The sequence below is a fragment of the Arvicanthis niloticus genome, chromosome 2, assembly GCF_011762505.2.
Source record: "Arvicanthis niloticus isolate mArvNil1 chromosome 2, mArvNil1.pat.X, whole genome shotgun sequence".
NCBI classification, from domain to species: Eukaryota; Metazoa; Chordata; class Mammalia; order Rodentia; family Muridae; genus Arvicanthis; species Arvicanthis niloticus.
In genome coordinates this window covers 122,831,761-122,853,499 of record NC_047659.1, presented here as the reverse complement: position 1 = coordinate 122,853,499, position 21,739 = coordinate 122,831,761, and the positions used below count along the sequence as shown (strand labels likewise).

The following is a 21,739-nucleotide window of genomic DNA, read 5'->3' as shown; positions in this document are numbered from 1 at the left end:
GTCAGTTGATTGGACTGCCTCAGTTTAACTCCTATGCAGCAACAACATGAGGGCAAGGACAATAAAGTGAGAGAGTCTCTGCCATCCATATAAGAAATATAAAATCCTTAATAGCCAGGCATAGTGTCACATATGGACTCCTAGCACATGGGGAGTGGAGGCAGGAGGATCTGTTCAAGGTACAATTTGAAGTCATCCTGGACTATACAGGGCTGAGTTATTTGGTCTTTTTAATTTTTAAAACCTTTTTTGGAAATCAAAACATTACTATATTTGTATGTGGGAGGAGCATGCTCACCATGACACGTGTGGAGATCAGAGGCCAACTTGTTCCCCACCCCCTCCACTATGTAAGTTCTGGATATCAAGATCAGGTCATCGGACTTAACAGCAAGCACTTTACCTACAGAGCAATCTCACCAGCCTAACAAAAAAAACTCAATAAGGAGTTGTTTTGTTAATATTTGTGTGTGTGTGTGTGTGTGTGTATGTATGTCTGTGTGTGTGTCTGTGTTTGTGTGTGTATGTGTATGTTTATTATGCAGCCCTGGCTGACCTGGAAATGATTGTGTACACTAGCCTGGCTTCTTAATTCACAGAGCTGGCTCTGCATCTCTGCCTGCTCTCTCTGCCCCCTCTCAGAACCGGCATGAGACACATACTAAGTTCAAGACCAGCTTGGTCCACACAGTGAGTTTTGGCCCATCCAGGACTACATAACAAGACCTTGTCTCAGGAAACCTAAAAGAGAGGCTCTTTATGAAAATCTCTGATCAGTGACACTACTCACCTACCATCTTTGGGACGGGTGTGGTCCATGGCTGTTGTCCATGAGAGTTATGAATGGCTGTTGGAAATCTTCTTTGCCTGGACAAGGTATATTTCAAAGCAAATGGCAGAAGTTTAACTGATCTGCTCTCAATCCCAGCAAGGAAGTTGTCTCCCGGCCCTTCTTTGAGTAGCCTGGCCCTATTCCTACAGGACCAAAACCATGGTGTCAAGCTGAAGCAGTCTTTGGATAGTTCACAATGCCTTGCATAGTGAACTGAGCCAGAGAAAACTGGTAGAGAGTTTGCCAACCAAACACGTGTGGATGGCAGACAGGCTTACTGCAGGCATTTAATTAAATTGCTTTCTGTCATCGTAAAGGGAAATAATAACTCTCAAGGCTCATTGGTAGAGCATGCTGGGGTACAAACAGAGCTGTGCTTCCTTTATGTGGTGTATATACACTGACACAGTAGCTACAGAAAGTGGTGCAGCTGAGATTCTCCAGAGCTCTTCTCCACCTCCATTGCTCCAGGCCTTACAGATTCCCTAGTCACTGGGAGTGCTCCAGGCACTTGTTCCTGTCCCTTTGTCTGGCATGCTATTCTGTCTTTGCCCAGTGGGCAAAACCCACCTGTCCCCTCCTCTACAAAGCTTTCCTCCATTCCTCCGGGAGCATCACTCTCCCTCTGACAGCAGACCTATCTATCCCAGCCATCTAAAGGCCAGAAAAGGTCATCAAGTCATCTCTTCAAGGAATTTGGCCAAGAAATGCACAAAGGCAAAACTGGAAAAGGCCTAAGAAGGGAGGGCTAAGAAGGGAGAAAGGTTCTAGGGACCCTCCAGCCAGGCAGAAATGGAGAAAAACCAAGACAACTATGGAGGTGACTTAAACATGGTTCCTGAAAGCCAGGCAGGTTGCACAGACATGTAATCTCAGCACTTAGAAGCTAAGGCAAGAGGATCTCGAGGTATGGTCAACTTGGGCTACATATGGACACTAAGAAAAAAAAAAAAGTAAAAGACCTCCTCCCCTCCAAAAAACACTCCTCGGAGCCTAAGAGATGAGTAGGGGTTATTCATACACAGTAGAAAGTATGTTTTAGACAGAAAGCACATGTATGAAACTGCAAACAGAAAGAGTCAAATGGAGGCTGTACCACCCAGTCTCAAGGGCCTAGAAAGGCAGTATGAAGCAAGGGGCACACCTCAAAGGTTCCAAGCATGCAAAATCAAAGCCATGCAGTTTACACACACACACACACACACACACACACACACACACACACACACTGCTCAGAAGAGTCATAATACATCTTACTTCCTCTCCCTGTGTCCTGGGCAACAGGACCCACTAGCACACAGGTATATACCAGGTATAGATGGATGGTATGGTCCCTAGAGCTGCAGTCAGAGACCTCTGCCCCTGCACATGGCCACCCTTCCAGCAAGTCCCCAGTTTGCTTGCCTAACTGAAGCACCCGGGGACCAGTTAACCACAAACCCAGTGATTAAAAACCACAGCTGCAATGACAGCAGCTGCAAGAGCTACAGTTACATCCTTGACAAATGTCACCAACAACTCCACTGGCAGATGTGACCACATGGTTCTTAGATACCAAGTTCTCAGAGTAAATTTCCATCAAATGGTAACTGTAGTCTAAAAGGGCCTGCCAGAATCACAGGCCCCAAGAATAAATGATCAGTGTGAAGTTCAAAGCAGTCTCCAAGATTTAGTATTTTCTCAAACAATTTTTTAAAACAATACCAAAGATGAAAATACAATTAAATTGAGTCAGGCAGTAGCAGTGCATACCTTTTAATCTCAGCACATGGGAGGCAGAAACAGGTGGATTTGTGTTGGCATTCAAGGCCAACCTGGTCAACAGAGTTCCAGGATAGCCAAGGCTGTTACACAGAAAAACTGTCTCAAAAAAAAAAAAAACAAAACAAAAGAAGACAATGAAGAGGAGTAAGAGGAGGGGGAGATGAAGATGAAAAAGGAGGAAGAGGAGGAAGAGGAGGAAGACAACTAAATCGGTAGGAATATCCAAGTCACTTGGGTACCCTGTCCTGGATCTATCTTCATTTTGATAGTCTCTGGTCAACCAGAGTTCTAACATATTTTAATAACACAGGATTGAAATTACCCTTTACTTGATTTCTTGTTAATGGATTCTGACTATTACTTATTAAGCCAATTAAGGCTTTGTGTTTCCTTTATGGAACAAGATAGGAAGTAAAAACATACTACATATAATCTGAGAATATTTTATGAAGAAAAACAAACTGCCCTAGTCACATAAGTCACTGTCTCAGTGCTATGTGAATTTTTTATTTACCTTATGCAAATAGATATGTCTCCTGCATGTATGTCTGTGTGCCTGGTGCCCATGGAAGCCAGAAGAGGACATCGGATCCCCCAGAACTAAGTCACCATTTGAGTGTGGGAATCAAACCCAGGTCCTCTGAAAGAGACAGTGTTCTCAACTGTTGAGCGTGTCTCCAGCTGATGTGCGACTTTCTTGTTGGTATGCTATGCTAGATCACTTCTGTGGAGTTCTGCATGCTTCGCTGCAGTGTGAGGAAAGGATTGCAGGGTTGGGGACAGCAGGAGTGCACACGAGCCTCAGTACTTCCCTCTCCCACAAAACCTTTATAAGTGCTGTCCCCACCTTGTCATAAGCCTTTCCTTCTTCCCTGGTCCAGCTCACATCTGTCCTCTTGGTGTCACAGTCAGTGCCATTTCTTCAGAAGTCCTTTATTTACTAACCCACGATCCTCTTATATTATCACACTACTTCACAGAATTTAGGAAAACTCTGTCTTTATATGCTTTGGATCTTATTATTTTTGAGACAGGATCACTCTAATGTATCCTTCACTGGCCTGGAACTTGATATGTAGACCAGCCAGGCCTTGAACTCACAGAAATCCACCTGCTTTTGCCTCTTGAGTACTGGGATTAAAGCCTTTATTTCTATGCTTTTGGTTAATGCTTCCCCTTCCAAGTGCAAGCACCATCCCTTTTCCTTGTTCCAGGAACTATCTCAGTCTGGTTCCACTAGTACCTGAATGGCTTGGTAAACAGCAGGTACTTATTGTTAAATGGTTAGCTGCTTTTCTTTAGAGTCTGCTAATGATGGCTTCTGAGCCTTTTGTCTAATATCACATGTACAGCAGGATTGCTCAGCTCTGACTACTGGTTTCCTGTGATACAGACTGTTCATCACATCTTCCTCAACACCTACACGCAGCAGTTACTAGCAATAGCCACTGTTGACTGTTGTTCTAGGGCACACGCTGTGCAGGTTGCTTTCATTATATTGCTAATCATCTGGAGAGCCCTACAAGGCTATTCTCACCCCACTGACAGACAGGGGCTCCAAAAGCTAGAGAAGTAAATTAAACTCCTTACATTCAAAGAAGTAGAGAGTAAAGTCAATTGGTAGAATTCAAACCTAGCTCAGAGTCCAAAGTTTTTGGTGGTTTAAATGAGAGCCATTCCCTATAGGTGCAGGAATTTAAAATAGTCCCCAGTTGGTGGCTGTTTAGGGAGGCTGTGGAACTTTGAGAAGGCTTGCTGAGAGAAGTATGCCACTGAGGGTGGGCTTTAAGAGTTTATAGCCTTGACCATTTCCAATTCTTTCTGCTGCCTGTGTGGTTGAGATGTGATCTCAGAGCTTCCTGCTGCTTGCTGCCATGTGTCCCTTCCATGAGAGACTCTCGACCTCTGAAACTGTACCAAAATAAACTCTTGTATGAATTGCGTTTGGCCACTAGACTTTATCACAGCAACAGAAGAGTAGAAGTAATATATGGTTCCTCCTGCCAGTCCCGCTTCCCTGGAGTAGGAGATGAGCCACTGAGTTCAGTCAGCATGCTTTGGAAGAGAAGACTTTACAAGGCATGAGGCCCACTTTCAATATTTTGATTTCCTGATGGTAAACAACAAAAGACATTTTGTTTTTTAAAAGGATATGGGTATATTTTAAAGTCAATTGTATAATGTATAATACCTTTAAAAGAACTTTGAAAAGCAAAGTATGAAGTTGAAAATTTGCATGCCTCTTGCCCAGGTCCAAGTAACTCAGGACGGAAACTACTACAAAAACATGACACACGGTTTCTGTCTGTCCTTCCTTCCTTTTGGTGAGGTCTTTCTTGAACATTAGGAGGAGCTCTACCTCTGGGCCACACCTCGGCCCTGCCCTCGCCTCTCTCCAAGCTGTATTTGTAAATGTCCACCCTCGGCCCTGCCCTCGCGTCTCTCTCCAAGCTGCATTTGTAAATGTCCACCCTCCATTTCAGTGCTGATTTCTCCTCCCAGTCTGTAACCAGAACAGTTTAAATACTGAAAAGAAATCACAGTGTATTAGCTACAGGCAAATCATTTTAAAAGGCACTAATCATTTACAAGGACACCTTTTTGTAGATACAATAAATCTGATTGACTTTTATTACACATTTTAGTTTAGAATCACGTTTACATCGCTAGACAAAGAGATAATACAAATAAATATCAATTGTAAAACTTAAAGAGTCCCAAGTACTGGCATATCCTTTATCTAAAAGACAGCCAAAGAGAAGGTCAAGATCAATAGTAACTCCAAAGAGCCATCAAGCCCCGCCTCCTGCCTGCCCACATCACTGCATTCATAAATAACCTCAGAAGCATTTATTTCATTCACGAGATGGGCAGAGAAAGGTGCTAGAATCTGAAAGTACCAGACAAAGACTTGCATGGTAACTGTGGGGCATGCTGTTCTTACCTAGTTCCCTCTGAGATTTTTCATTATGGCTTTTGGAGTACATTAGTGGCCCCATTTCATTCATGGATGGTGTCTGGATGGTCCAAGATGTTCACAGTACCCCTCAAACTCGAGAGGCAAAAGGGAGGCAGAACTGTAGCCTATGTTAGCAGGGAATCGACGCTTCTCAGAAACTTGGCAGAGTCTACATTCAGTGAAGGAGGACTTAACAAGAGTCAGGAAGAGCAGACAGGTGGCCCGTGCCTGAGCTGGACTGCACTCTGGCACCCTGGGTCATGGAAATGTGGGTGGAACAATTCAAGCAGCATGCAGGCATCAGACAGGGAGCAAGTCAATGCAGGTCAGTCTCAGAAAGTGCTTCATGCCTATGGTTTGGGGACTCTGATTCTGACTGGAAGGATCTGCAAATTGTGTCATTTGATACAATTTCAGATACATTCTGCTGAACAGAGGAAAAGAGTCCCGATAGGATTGTATGCGCAGCCTCAAACTCCTCCCAGATGGTCTTCTTAGATCCTTTTAAAGACTTGCTTCTAGACTACAGTAGCTACTGCAGGCATGGAGGCCTTCCAGCATCCCAGATAGATAACTAACAGCATAAAGCTTTGGTCCTCAGTGAGCTTGATATATCCTCTATACTCTTGGCTCAACTCAGAACTCAAAGCAGCAGCATTCTGGGGGAAACAAGACATTTTTACCATCTGCTCTCTTCAGTATCGGATCCATATTGAGAAAAGAGAAGCACCAGAGACCGCCCAGGAAGGGACAGCTTCATCACCACATGGGTGGCCTTCTACTTGATGTCCACAGACCACTGTAGGAACCCAGCAGAGGACAGGGCAAGCTTGCTTTAATAATCATGTCTTCCAGATGTTTTTTTCTTTTTTTTTCTTGGAAAAGTTTAACCCCCACCACTATCACATTAACCACTGCAAGACACCAGTATTAAGGTATGATAGTACCCAAGTTTGCAATCCTTTGTTTTGGTACACAAATGTTTTCAGCCTACAGAATTTAGACTACCTGTGAGGAAATGTAAGAGAGACAAGTATCACCAGCAAACAGCCATCTTACAGCACACATCTCCTCACTTGGTTCCTTGTCAAACAAGCAAACTCTTAGGACATAAGGAAGGAGCAGGGTTTGAGACCAAGAAAGATGTTTTATCCCAGGGACTCCTGAATAGAGCTCTGGGTTCAGACAGGAAGCTAGCATGAAGATGCATGGACCTCCATGATACAGAATATCAAGACATTGCACTTTCTACTCTTTCCCATGGCTCTGTCCAGAAATGGACCTGGAGACCATGCAGCTGGGTTAAAACACATCTCAAGGCCCACCTGAGTCGCCATCTTCCTGAGGCACCATGCCAGCAAGGTACACCAGTGTGGCAGACTTGAGGACTCAGACTGTCCCCTCAAGGTTGGATCATGAACTCCAGACACTTCATGGGGCGTGCTTCTAGTCTGGACTAGCCATTCTGTAGGCCTTTAACGCAGACAAAGGCAAACACTGCATGTTGGAATATTTCTAAAGCTCTTAGAGACACAGCCAGAGCACAGGCACTACTGTGCACACACAGCCCCACACTCTCATGCATTTCTCTTGGGGAAAATGAGTAACTGTCACCTAGTGACCAACATAAAGCAAAGCTTGAGGTGCAGTAACATGAAGAACTAAAACTTATAAACCAAACCAGTCTATGTAAACAGGAAGTGTGGACTCCCCTCTGAGCCTACTCACTTGGAGCCTCTTCTTGCCAGCACCTAGGGCTCCTCTCCACCCAGGGGAGCCACACTTGTAGGAGTCAGTGGTTTCTGCTCCAGGCAGACAGGATTCTTTTTCTTCCATCTCTATCTTCCCTTCCTCCTGCTCTGAGTCTCCTGCCTCTAGTCTGCATCTGCCTACTCACTCTTCTGCTCCCAGGATGTTATGGACCCAAATGGGGAATTCAGAAGTGAGCCTTGCTAATGCCTTCCCCCAACTCTACTCCCATCAGAGAAGGCAGAGCCAGCTTCCCTTCTCCCACCTCGAGGCACACTCTATAGGCGTGCTCTGTAGGTGGGTCTACACCAGCCTACTCAGCCAGAGCATGTGTACTTGGGGAAAGACGGTGACAAATGAAGAATAAGGTGACATAGTAGATGGACATGGCACTGGTTTATAGACTTAGGTCTTTAACAGGATGGTCATGGTTTTGAGATTTAAAAAAAAGCTATTTCCCCAAACTCTCCCAGGAGACAAAGGGAATGTCTTTTCTATTGCTTCCAACACCAAGTCCTTCTGGAGCAGGAACTGGAAGCCACTGCCCCATTCAACAGATTCCAGGCAGATCTACTCCTACTGAGGGGCCAGGAAGCTGGATCACACACCCATCGTGCCATCCTGGGGCTTGGTTCCAAGTGAGATCTCTCATTTCACCTGACAGAGGCAGGCACCTATTCAAGTTCTAGGGCTATCATTTCTCAGCCCTGCTGTCACTTTAGGCCAAGGCTCCACACACAGTCCTAAGGAGGCCTCGACTTCATATTGTTTAACAAGAAGGGAGGCTGGTGTGAAGAAGAGGCTAGAGGAGAGGAGAGGAAGGGGGAAAGAAGGAAAGCAAGGTCATGGTCATTCTCTTGCTGTCCACTTGGACTTTGCAGTTTACCTTACCCATGCATTCTGAGATGCTAGTTAAAGGACACTTCCCAGAGGAACTGAGTACCACATCAGGACCAGCATGTTCAGGCAGACTGAGTTGGCTAATCTGCAAAGAGGCCATCACTCCTCCTCAGGGGAGTGGTTCTGCACTTAGGCTCAAGTCATCTCTGCAGTATTGTGCTCGGTCTTCTCTCAGAAGATAATGCTGTTCCCACCCTGGGAGGGGGTGCTGGGTTACTTGGGAACCAGCCCCCGAGACTGTGGGTAAAACTGAGATGCAGGGTTTCCTGAGGAGGAAGAGGAGGATCCTGATTTCCTGCCACTCTTGGGCCTGCAAAAGTCAAACACATGTGGACATTACCAACTGGCGTGCACATTCCAAGGTGGCCATTCCTCAATGGCCTGAAAACCATTCTTTGAACTGTAAACCACTAAACTAACATGGTCCTCTGGGCCTGGTCAACCCACCTTCCAGGAGAAGGAAGGACATGGGGCGCTCAGCAAGTGCAGGCCAAGGTAGACGGGGGCTAGGACCACACCCTTCTGGGTGCTGAGATTAAAGCATTCACCATTACACTAAGCTCCTCCAATGGCCTTTCAAATACAGGTCACTAGAAGCCACTCACCTGGCCTTGGGTTTTCTGTTTGCAGTGCTTTCAAAGGATGAGGCATCCACCTGTATCTCATCTTCATCCTGCAGAGCTGCATCCAGTGCAGCCTGAACCTTGGGAGAAATGGCTGGGCCCTCATAGTCTCTGGTGGTCCGGCTGGGCATATCTAACTCCAAAAGCATGATGTTCTCGGCCTGCGGAAGCACAGAAGTCATCAGCAAGTTCAAAGCATCCAGACATAAGCTGAGAACAGAATTGCAAGCTACTTGCCACTAAGAGCCTCCCAGGAGGGCTGGCAAGATGGCTCAGCAATTAAAGGCGCCTACTCCCAAGCCTGACAGCCTGAGTTCAGTCCTTGGCGCCCACAAGAGTAGAAAGAGGATTTGACTCCAAGTTGTTTTCTGATCTGCATACCTGTGTCACGACACACATGCACCCAAACACACACAAATAAACGTAATGGGAAAAAATGTTCAAAAGAGCCTGCCTGGAGTAACACAGCTATGTGTATATACATTTGTGTTTGTTTATACACATGTGTATAGAAGCCAAAAGTCAGGTGCCTTCTAATGTTCACTTTTTTGCTTTTGGGGTTTCTAAAATTAATTAACTAATCAATTAATTAATTAATGTGCATTGGTGTCGTGCCTGCATGAATGTCTGTGTGAGGGTGTCAGAGCCCATAAAACTGGACTTACAGGCAGGTAGAACTGTCCTGAGGTTTCTGGGAATTGAACCCAGGTCCTCTAGAAGAGCAGCCAGTGCTCTAAACCACTGAACATCTCTCCAACCCTTATCTTCTATTTTTCACACAGGGTCTCACTGTATAGCCTTGGCTGTGCTAGAACTCATTATGTAGACCAAGCTAACCTCAAACTCACTTCCAACTTCCTGTGCATCCCAGAGTCTGGGAATAAAGGAATGCACCAAGCACATTAAATTTCACCTTAGTTTTTTGAGACAGGATATCTATGTGAACTTGACGTTACCAAGTTAGCTAGACCAGCTGGTCAGCAAGCCTTGAAGATTCTCCTGCCTACCTTAGCCCCAGGACTGCAGATGCATACTACAACTCCCAGCTTCTCATAAGGGTAAATCCTTGAACTTAAGTCCTCATGGTTGTACAGATAGCACTTTGCCAACTGAACCATCTTTGAAACCCCAGAAAATATATGTCTTATAAAAGTTTTCCTGGCAGGACTGAAAGTGAATTTTTTGTTTTGTGTTTAGCAGGGTATTTTTTTGTTTTGTTTCATAGTTTCTCTGTGTAGCCCTGGCTGCCCTGAAACTCACTCTGTAGACAAGGCTAGCCTCAAACTCAGAGCTCTCACTTATGTTCATGAGTCATCTGTATTGAAATCCAGGTCAATGCTTCATTCCCTTTGTTATGGCCAATAAAAGCACACAAATATTCCAATTCATGTACATTCATCAGTTGACAGACATTTGATTGGTTCTGACTTTTAAATAATGGACAAAAAAAAACTGCACTGACAATACGTCATTACAAGTTTTTGTGTGAACATGTGTCCTAGTTTCTTTTCTATTATTGTGCAAAATGCCATGACCAACAATAACCTGGCTGGGAAGGGTAGGATATATGTAAAATTCTTTAGTATTATAATGAGTTTCAGGCCACCTTGTATACATAGGACTGAAGATCTCACACACGCACACAGAGAGAGAGAGAGAGAGAGAGAGAGAGAGAGAGAGAGAGAGAGAGAGAGAGAGAAGCAGAGAGAGAGAAGCAGAGAGAGAGAGAGAAAAAGACAGACAGAGAGGGACAGAGAGGAGAGAGAGAGACATAGTACACTTAAAGATCATACATAGTCCATCATAGAAGGAAGTCAAGGCAGAAAGTTGAGGCAGGAACCTGAAGGCAGGGCAGGCCTGCTTGCTCTTCCATGCAATATTAACTGATCAGGAACCACAGCATTTGAGGACAGTGGGAACTGTAGGGAAACGTTGCTGACCCACTAGCTCATTCACTGATTCATACTTGGCTAGTTTTCTTTTTTTTTTTTTTCTTTTTGGTTTTTTCAAGACAGGGTTTCTCTGTGTAGCCCTGGCTGTCCTGGAACTCACTCTGTAGACCAGGCTGGCCTGGAACTCAGAAATCCGCCTGCCTCTGCCTCCCAAGTGCTGGGATCAAAGGCGTGCGCCACCACCACCTTGGCTAGTTTTCTTATATAGCCTAGGGATAATGGCAACCACAGTGGGCTGGGCCCTCTGTAACAATTGATGATCAAGATAACTCCCAACAGACATGCCCACAGGCCAATCTGATCTAGACCGTTCTTCAATCTAAACTCTCCTCTCCGATGGCTCTAGGCTGTGTCAGGTTGACGATTAAAGCAGAACAGGACAACATAGACTTTGAATTCTTTCGTGTGAACACAGCATCTGGTGTGTACTTAAGATAATGCATGTTTTGAATTATTTGGGGGGGGGTGAAGAAGACAAGTGTTTTACAGATTGTTAGGTTTAATTTGTCTTTAATATTGATCAGATCTATTGTTTCCTCGTTAATTACATGTTGAGCTGTTCTATCCATTACTGAAAATGTAGCAGTGAAATCGCCAACAATTATACTTGACCTATCCATTTCTCCCTTCAGTTCATTCAGTCTGGCTTCATGTTTCTGGGCTTTGTGGATTTAAGTGCGTGCTAGTGTCTTCTTGGAACTATTATATAATGTTCGTCTTTATCACATAGCAATTTTGCCTTATTTCTATGCTATTTATAGATTATTCTAGGTGTCTTTTTGTCTCCGTGTGTGTGTGTGTGTGTGTGTGTGTACGTGATCTCCTTTTATCCTATGTATACAAGGTGGCCTGAAACTCATGGCAGTCCTCCTGCCTCATCCTTCCAGGTGTGACTCAACATACTTAAAAGATGGGTGATTTTAATTTTCTACCCTCATTTTCTGCTTTTGTTTTTTACAATAAACATGTCTCATACAAGATGTGAAAATGTACAAAGAAGAAAAGAGCCATCACTAATAGCTTACACAGATGTTCCAGCTGTTTGTAGGTAGCAGCATCTGTGTTCCTGGAAGTGGGTGCAGGGCGTGGCATGTGCTTGAGCTCTACTTGAAGGACTAATTTTGGGCCCTGCTTCATAACCAGTGTGTAAAGTGCATCCATCACAGAACATCACTTGGTGAATGAGCCCTAACTTGGAAGACAACTCATGTACAGAGTGTGTCCTTGGCCACTACACAGCTGCTGCCTCCTGCCTCCAGGAAGTCTAGCCCGGGGGCTCCAGACAGTGCACAGATTTCCCCAGTAAAGCAGGCTGATTACTAAACATCGAGTTACTGCTTTCATCCCACTTTTGGTCATGCCTGTCCCCTGGAAAGACACACATTTTATTTGTGCACTTTAAAAACATTTTCTTGACTCAATTTAAAAAACCTGGCAGATTTTGCACCATCTGAAACTACTAAAAACATGCTTCTGAGGCTTCTGCCTGACCCTGCCCTTCTTCCTCCTTGTAAAATCCCATACAATAAGCAGTTTTTGCTTTTCTTTCTCTATTTTAAATGACTAAGCACCAGGAGGAACAGCACCTAGTTCATCTGGCTTTGGCTTGAAAGAAGAGGATTTTTTTTTTTTTTAAATTTTTAAGTAAAGTCAGTTATGATGGCTCACACCTGTATTCTCTGTGCTCAGGAGGCTGAAGCAGGAGGACTGCCTAAGTTTGAAGCTATTTTGAGCTCCAGATAGGTTCTAGGCCAGGTTAAGCCACAGCATATGATCCTGTAAAAATATTCATTACAAAAGTAATAAAGGTTGCAAAATACAATGAAGTAAAATGAAGGAACTTAAACTTGACTTTCAGCGATCAGAAGGAAGGAGCTCACAGGCTCACGTGTTTCACATGCCAGAGTTTTCATTCATATGTACTCTTCTAGCACAAACTTTTTAAATGATTCTGTTATTGCTCTTGTTGAGATAAGGTTTTTATGTGTAACCTTGAATGGCCTGGATCATGTTATAATGGCCAGGCTGGCCTTTAGGTACATCCTACATGCTGGTTTGCAGATGTGTGTCATCATGAAGAGTAAAACTGTTTTATAGCCTGGCAGTGGTGGCTTACACCTTTGATCCCAGCACTTGGGAGGCAGAGGCAGGTGGATTTCTGAGTTCCAGGCCAGCCTGGTCTACAGAGTGAGTTCCAGGACAGCCAGGGCTACACAGAGAAACCCTGTCTCAAAAAACCAAAAAAACAAAAACAAACAAACAAAAAACCTGTTTTATAACTTACTCATACATAGCCTCCCAGTCCATCACTTACCTAACCTACCCACCCTCTAAACAACAGGACTGGCTACACAGACACCATGGCAGAGCTCAGAGAGGGCAATCAGACCTCAGGTATATATAAGCCCAGCACACAGAAAGTATTTGCAAATAGAAAACTCTGCAGCATTTTATTGCAAGATATTTTGATGTTATTTTATTAAACAATGCTCAATTAAGTCACTTTAAGTGACATGCAAGTGACACACACATTAAATGACAGTAGCAGTTCCCAAAGGCCCATGTCCCACCACTAAACGTGTATCTTTCTAAGGTCTCACACAACTGCCAGCACATCCCTCTCTGCTCATATCACCTGGCCTCTGTGGACAGGGTACCTGTCCCCGACTCTGCCTTTGTCCTGAGGTTCTAAATCTTACTCTGCTTCCCCTTTCTTGTTTTAACTGTGTGTGAAAATGCAGGTACATGCCTATGGAGGCCAGAGAACAGCCTCGGGCATCATCCTCAGGAAAGCTGCCCACCTCCTTTAGGACATGGAGCTCACCAACTGGGCTAAACTGGCTGGCCAGTGAGAACCAGGAATCCTCTTGTCTCTACTTCCCCAGTATTGTGGTTACAAACACACACCACCAGAGCTGGCAAGATGGCTTGTGAGGAAAGGTGTGTGCTACCAAGGCTGACAATGTAAGTTTAGTGCATATACACATGCACGTGCATATATATACACACACTAAAATGTAGTGAGAATGTGTCTGTCACCACACTTGGTGTTTTTATGTGGTTTCTGGGTCTTGAGCCCAGGTCCTCCTGCTCAAAAGACAAGCACTTTATGGAGTAAACTCCAAACCCCTGCCTTTCCATTTAGTTTTCACCATCCACTTGTGAGGTCATATACTGTTATCATTATTGTACAAGTCCTCAAATCTCTGGGAAAGTCAGATATAAACCCTGAAACTTGGCATGATGGTATCTGAGGACTTCTCAAACTTAAATTCCTCTGGAAGAAAAACACAAAAATACAAACACTGGGGCCGCTAAGATGGCTCAGCGGGTTAAAATGTTTGCTGCCAAGCCTGACAAGTTGAGTTTGATCCTTGGGACCCACATGGTGGAAAAAGAAGAAAACCAACATCCAAGTTGTCTTCTGACACTTGCTGTGGCATGTGCATGCATGCCACCCTGCCACCACAAACAGACATGCACACATTAAAATAATGAATGTAATTTTAACAACTTTTTAAAATCCACGAACAGTCTTCTCACCCTGTACCGGGGCTCTGGCCGAATCATCATGGACATCCGTGCGTGCTGACTCAGTGGTCTCTTGTATCCCACGGCAGAGACTGGCCGCTTCATCATCTGCTGGTTCCTAAAAACAGATCACAATATTAAGTTAAGGGCCTGCTGGAATACGCCCCACAGCCCAAGATGAGACCAATGGGAGAAGTACTCGGAGTACTGTGATAAGTACTCAGAGTACTGTGATAAGTACTCCAAGCCAGAGCAAGAACTCAAAGCAGGAACTCCTAAGACCAAGTCATGACAGAAGCCGGATGAGAACTGCTTAGCTTTTTTGACTGAGGTGCCATCTAATTCACAGTGGGCATCACGTTTCTTTCAACCTGGAAGGGCATAGCTACCAGAACTCCTGTATCTGTGATGGACAACTGGGCCCCAGAATGGCCCAGGTGTAGACTAACATACAAAATAACCCCTCTGCCCTGTGGCTTAGCACATTTAGCTTGACAGGGGAAAGGAAAATTTGAGATTGTGGGAAACACTATACCTAACTAGATCATGGGTGATGAAGCCTCCCAGTTTCTAATGTCATAATTAGTACCCAGCCTGTTCCTCTTGGGCCAGTGGCTGCCACAACATCAGCAGGCCAGCTCTAAGTTTCGGTGCACTGTCCCCACATCCCAGTGCCCCAGTCCACCTTGCAACATTCTTTGTTTTCCCACAGGCAAGTCTACTTCAGGTCAACAGTGACTTACTCCAGTCTGGTTATAGGATGTAATTTCCAATGGTCTTCTTCATCATCAAAAAAGGATCTATTCATAATTTTATTCTTCTCTTCCAAGGGAATAAAGTTTTCTATAATAAGATGCCTGTAAGAATACACATAGGTGAATACAGCTGAAGATCGCACATAGAGCCAGGCAACGGTACACACCTGTACTGTCTCAGCTACCTGGGAAGCTGAGGTAGGAGGTTCCCTTGACTCTATTATGCCATCCTGGGCTAGGGTGAAATTCTTTCTCCAAAAACAACAACAAAATGAAGTGTTGTCTATATGTGAACATGAATATATGAAGCAATGAGGTAAGAGTCAAGTCACTCGCTGGACAGTGGTGGCACATGCCTTTGATCCCAGCACTTGGGAGTCAGAGGCAGGTGGATTTCTGAGTTCGAGGCTAGCCTGGTCTACAGAGTGGGTTCCAGGACAGCCAGGGCTATACAGAGAAACCCTGTCTCGAAAAACCACAAAAAAAAAAAAAAAAAAAGAGTCAAGTCACTCAGCAAACACCAATATCATACACAGAGCTGAAATACAAACATGAAAGACACCTGGTCCTCACCTGATACAAAGAGAGAGCAGTACAGAAATGACAAGTGCTAAGAGTGCTCTGTCCCCAGAATATGGAAAGGTCATTCCTACCCAGGCATGAGCAGAGTAAGGATGTGAGTGGACAAAGTGTGTGTGTGTGTGCGTGTGCGTGTGCGTGTGCGTGTGCGTGTGTGTGTGTGTGTTTGGGGGGGTGATATAGAAGCCATCCTGGGACAAACATTTGCTACCCAAAGTAGATGGGCTTCCACAATGCTGAATGCAGGTTAGGATGAAAGCTCTCCTACCCTCTGACTTGCTGTCCAAGCTGGAACACTGTCCATTCTAATCATTCAAGTTAGTAAGAAGAATTGAACACAAAAAATAAAGATGAGCCAGGCAGTGGTGGCGCATGCCTTTAATCCCAGCACTTGGGAGGCAGAGGCAGGTGGATTTCTGAGTTCGAGGCTAGCCTGGTCTACAGAGTGGGTTCCAGAACAGCCAGGACTATACAGAGAAACCCTGTCTCGAAAAACAAATAAAATAAAATAAAATAAAATAAAATAAAATAAAATAAAATAAAATGAGATGATTCCTGAGAAGAGCCTCTACCTGACCAATAGCCAGAAAGAGCATCAAACAGGTTGGTAGGGGATAGACACTTGCTGGCTGAAGCAGCAGGATCATGAATTCAAGATCACCCTGGGCTACATGGTGAATTACAGGCCAACCTAGGCTACGGAGCAAGAAGAGTAAAAAGAAACATATTGAACAGGAAATAGAAGCCCACGAGATTATCTCTATGGTTGTGTTTGGCCTTTATTTGCCTCCATTATTTCAAAACCTCAGGACAAACAATGCCAAAGGGCAATACTACATGACAGACACAGGACAAATGCCTCAGAACTTCAGGGTGCTAAGAAACAGACTATTTAAAAGATGTTCAGAAAAGATACAACAGAGAAAATGGCTTCCTCAGTTTGAGGATGTGACATTTTCTCTTTCGTTTAGTGTTTCAAAAGTTATTTTTTACAATGTGATATTTTCTGATTACAAAGGTTAAATTTATAGATTAGAAATTATAATTTTTCATAATTCCAGTATTCAGTAATGACTATTATTAGTATTTTGACAGTTCTTATTCTGATCTTTTTTCTAGAAGTATATGTTTATAAAGAGGACTGCGAGAGTGAAATTTTAGATTATTTATTATTGCGTGTGTCTCTGTGTGTGTGTCCCTGTGTGTGTACGTGTGTGTGTGTGTGTGTGTGCGTGCACACATGCGTGCACATGCATGTGTGGAGGTCAGAGAACAACTTTGTGAATTAAATTCTCTCCTTCCACCTTTATGTGCACTCTAAGGATCAAACACAAGTCACCAGGGCTGCACACTGAACACCTTTACCTGCTGAGCTATCGCTACAGCCCCACACACTGTGTGCCCACAGAAGCCAGAAGAGGGCGTCAGAGTTCCTGGAACTGGAGTTCCAGATGGTGGTGCTGGGAATGGAGCCTAGGACTTCTGCAGGGGTATCAAGTGCTCCTGTGTCATCTCGTCAACCTCCTGACACACACTGAATCTTAATTGCTCCTTTCTAAACTTAAAACTTGATTAGTAAAAGAATCTAATCCCAGCAAAGAGGGAGGCAAAGGCAGAGGCAGAAGGATCTCTACCTAGTAAGTTCTAGATCAGCCAGGACTACACCATAGACTGTCTCAGAAAAAAAAAAGAAAGAAAGAAAGAAAGAAAGAAAGATCCAATGATCCATCTTGTTGACTAAAATCACCAACAGAGCTGGCTTTCTTTCTTTCTTTTTTTTTTTTTTTTTGGGCGGGGGGGAGGGTTCGAGACAGGGTTTCTCTGTATAGTCCTGGCTGTCCTGGAACTCACTCTGTAGACCAGGCTGGCCTCAAACTCAGAAATCCGCCCGCCTCTGCCTCCCAAGTGCTGGGACTAAAGGCGTGCGCCACCACTGCCCAGCATTGTTGTGTATTTTTAAGACAAGATCTCACTGTATACTCTGGGTTGGAATTGTGATCCTCCTGCCTCAACCTTGTAAGCACAGAGATGACAGACACACTGTGATACTCTATCAGCTACAGAGCAATACATTAATTAAAATAATTAATTAAAAATATATTGCTTGGGGGCCTGGGCTCACAGCTCAATAAGAGTGCCTATATGGGGCCCCGGGCTTGATCTCCAGCACTAGGGTGATGGCACATAGCATTCAGAGTTCAAGGCCAGCCTTGGCTATACAGTAAATCTGAGACCAGACTGAACTACATGAAACCCTGTCTAGAAAGCCCAGATTTCATGATAACAATGAATGGTCTTAAAGTACTCTGGTTGATGACTACTCAGGTATCCATTAGATCAATACAAAAAAGTTTACAATAAAGGGGCAAGAAGATAAGATAGAAGGAATGAGGAGATTGTGTGGTGACCTCACAGAAACGGGCTAAAATGAAAAGGGACCTTGTCAGGACCAAGCAGGGGATAGTAGGGTGGCAGAGGGTGAGCTGGCAAACAGGTGGGTTGTCCTCAGGACAGGGATTCCTGGACCTACTCAATGGCAGAAACCTGCCAGGCACTCACTTGAGCTTCAGCTCCCTGGTGAGCTCATTCTGCGTCTGCTCCAGCTCCTGGCGCTCTTTGATGTGTTCTTCTTGGAGGTCGTGGATCTCAGCCTTCACAGCCTGAAGCTTGGAAAAGAGCTAGGGCCAAGGGAGACACAGATGAGGAAAGCATGTCCAAAGAAGGCGCAACCCTCCCCCAGGGCTCCCAGCACCCTGTCGCCTACCTTTTTGAGCTTTTTGGTCTTGATGTCTACCTCTTGCTGCAATGAGGTGTACGTCTCTTTCAGTTCCAAGGTCTCTTCATCTCGACTTTCCATTTGCTGTTGGATTTCTCTTTCTCGACGTTTCTGAGCGATACCACAAAATTTATCAGCTTGCCCTAGTGACCATGTCTACACAGTACGGGCTGGATGCTCCCAGTTGGTCTCTGGCTGATAGCTCCTGTCCCACAGGTGTCTGCTCTGTGGTCTGATATCAGTGCACACCTTCCTCCCCATACAAGAATGCAAGGTTACCTGCTCTGCAATCTCCTGGCGTTTCTGTTCCAGAATCTTCTGCTGCTCATTTGTATGATCTACTATATTTTTTCCTCCAACAAGCAGCTTGCTCTCCATGGCCTGGGTGAGGAACAAAGTAAAATCCATGCTGTGGCCTCTCCCAGAACATAACCCCACACAGGAAGACCTGGAGGACAGGCTCATGACTGGCTAAGCACAATGGTCCATGCCTGTGGTCCCAACAGTCATAAGACTGAGGCTGGAGAATTGTAAGTTACAGGCCAGCCCTGAGTACATATTGAGACCCTGTCCAAAAAAAAAAAAAAACAAAAACAAAAACAAAAAAAACCTCTCCCCAAACAAACAAGTAAAAAACCAGTCTGGGGGAAAATAAATGTGCCCTGCCCATAGCAGGATGGGACCTCACCTGACGACACTAAAGGTCTGGCTGCTTCAAACATATGTGCTTTTCAGGGTTTGGGGTTTTTCTTTTTCTTTTTTTTTTTTGTTTTTTTTTTGTTTTTTTTTTTTTTTTTTTTTTTGTTTTTCGAGACAGGGTTTACTCTGTGTAGTCCTGGCTGTCCTGGAACTCACTCTGCAGACCAGGCTGGCCTCGAACTCAGAAATCCACCTGCCTCTGCCTCCCGAGTGCTGGGATTAAAGGCGTGACCACCACCGCCCGGCAGGTTTTTCATTTTTTAACCAAGTCATTTATTGGGTTACTCTTCCACAGCACTAATCCCACTCTACACATACTAAACATATCTGGTATACTACAGACCAGAGATATTACTATCAGTGAGGTCTCTAAGGCTCAGAGTCCACCTAGGAACACAGACAAGTAAACAGGCTTTAACCAGATTGTATGGGATGCTATCAGGAGGAAAGTTTGAGTAATTAATGGGAGAGGCACACTGAAGGGAGGAGTCATGCTTTCAGAGGAAGTTGGGGACAGCTTCCTATTTGAAGGGACAACTACACAAAAAGCTGAAGTAAACATAAAAATCTACTAAGAAAACAACCCCCCCCCCCCATTTTTAGCAGGGAGTAGAATATGGAAGGTGACACAGCCAACAGAGGGTGGAGCAAAAGCCTCAGATCCCCGTTAGGAAGCCAGGCTTGGTCCTGAGAGCATCAGGGAGCATGGACAGGTCTGCCAAGCATGAGTGTGCAGGCAGCCTGTTTTAAGACCACACCCCTGCAACAGGAGGAATTCCTGGAAGAGGACAGCTGACAGAGCCCTGGCAGGGGGCTGCTGAGCAGCAGGGCATGGGTGAGGGAGCCTGCTGAGGCAAGAGCTAGAGGCCCTGGGACTGAGGAGACCAAAAGAGAAGGAAGAAGAGCGAGCAGGGACAACTAGGAATCTTCACTGCGGTACGGTGCTGATGGCTGTGGGAGGCAGAAAGCTCTGGGGCCTGGGTGTTCAGAAGACATCCCTGGGCAGGCTACATAGACTGAGAGCCTTCAATGTGAAGATGGAGCCGAGGCCAGAGGAACAAAAGTCCAGAAACCAAGCATCCATAGTCTTGCTCTTAGGAATCTTCAACTGGGCCAGGCGCCCTTTGATCCCAGCACTTTGATCCCAGCACTTTGATCCCAGGCACGCCTTTGATCCCAGCACTTGGGAGGCAGAGGCAGGCAGATTTCTGAGTTCGAGGCCAGCCTGGTACAGAGTGAATTCCAGGACAGCCAGGGCTACACAGAGAAACCCTGTCTTGAAAAACCAAAACCAACCAAACAAACAAACAAAAAAGAATCTTCAACTGGGACCTTTGAGGCTGAGGCACACAGATTTCTATGAGTTCAAGGGCAGCTTGATCTACATAGCAAACAGTGAGACCACATCTCAAGGTGGGAGTGGGGAGAGAATGTAGCTATATTTTAGAGAAGAAACTAAAGTTTGCTCAGTAAGAATCCAATACTTCTGAGGAATCCTGGATTGTGGTCACTTGGTGACCATCTCAGATCTCTGGGACCAGCTTTGCAGTCTCCTTGGCCATTAAAGCCCACTGGCAGCCCAAAGCTGGGCACCCAAGGGAACAGAACACTGTGCTAGACAGGAAACACAAAGCTGAGGAGTCCTCACACTCTAGCCTATTACCCAGCCTCTGAGGACAAGCACGCAGACGTCAGGAGCATATCAGCACAGAGGGTTCAGAGGCCAGTAACAGAACAGCACAGAGAACTCATGGTGGTGGGTGTGGGTGTGGGTGCGGGGGTTGTTGAACTAACCGGAAGAACTGTACAGTACAACCTGGGTATATACAACCAGGGTACTGGGCTAAAATCACACAAAGACAGTGCTTTACTCCCACAAATACAAAAAAGTTAGTTGGATAATCACCATTGTTCGTAGAATGAGGAGCAAAGTGGGTGCTTCAAAAGACTCACTCAAGGGGCCAGAGAAATGGCTCAGTGGTTAAGAACACTGGCTGCTCTTCCAGAGGTCTTGAGTTCAATTCCCAGCAACCACATGGTGGCTCCCAACCATCTGTAGTGGGATCTGATGCCCTCTTCTGGTGTGTCTGAAGACAGTTACAGTGTACTCATATGTAAAATAAATAAATAATTCGTTTTAAAAAAATTTACTGTAGAATATAAGGGTACCAGCAACAAACTTGCACAAACACAGTCTCCTGGAGAAAAGCACAAGAGCGGTTGCAGCAAACATGAAAATAGCCCACATTAAGAGGAAAGTTTAACGTCACAGAATATTTGGAACACTAATAATAGTGACGAACACCACCACACTACTATAGGCATCAGGACCGGTTCTTAGGGACACAACCTTAAGTAACAGCCCATGTGAAACTAGACAAGCAAGAGAACAACAAACACTGGCTTCCAGATGGCTGACGGCCCTTGGGGGAGGAACACAGGAGCATCTAAGGAAATGGCAGCTGAGGCTGTGGCTCAATTGGCAGTGTTTGTCCCACATGTGCTTAGGGCTGTGCTACCCAGCACCACATAAAACATGCATGGTGGCACATGCCTGTGCTCATTCTTGGCTACTATCAAGTTCAAGGCTCCTGGACTACATGACACCCTGCCTTTAAAA

General features: G+C 45.0%; 1 protein-coding gene across 3 annotated transcripts in view; it reads right to left on the bottom strand.

Annotated features, from left to right (window-relative positions):
- Positions 1 to 5,194: 5,194 nt before the first annotated feature.
- Positions 5,195 to 21,739, bottom strand: part of Kif3b (kinesin family member 3B) — a 41,705-nt gene continuing 25,160 nt past the window's right edge. For all 3 annotated transcript variants that reach the window (XM_076930014.1, XM_076930015.1, XM_034494390.2), the window contains 7 exons: positions 18,700 to 18,801; positions 18,409 to 18,531; positions 18,204 to 18,322; positions 15,054 to 15,167; positions 14,323 to 14,428; positions 8,810 to 8,988; positions 5,195 to 8,514 (listed from right to left, as the gene is read on the bottom strand). In XM_076930014.1, coding sequence (XP_076786129.1) covers positions 8,418 to 8,514; positions 8,810 to 8,988; positions 14,323 to 14,428; positions 15,054 to 15,167; positions 18,204 to 18,322; positions 18,409 to 18,531; positions 18,700 to 18,801 — 840 coding nt within the window. In that variant the 3' untranslated portion in view covers positions 5,195 to 8,417. The remainder of the gene's footprint in view (positions 8,515 to 8,809; positions 8,989 to 14,322; positions 14,429 to 15,053; positions 15,168 to 18,203; positions 18,323 to 18,408; positions 18,532 to 18,699; positions 18,802 to 21,739) is intronic.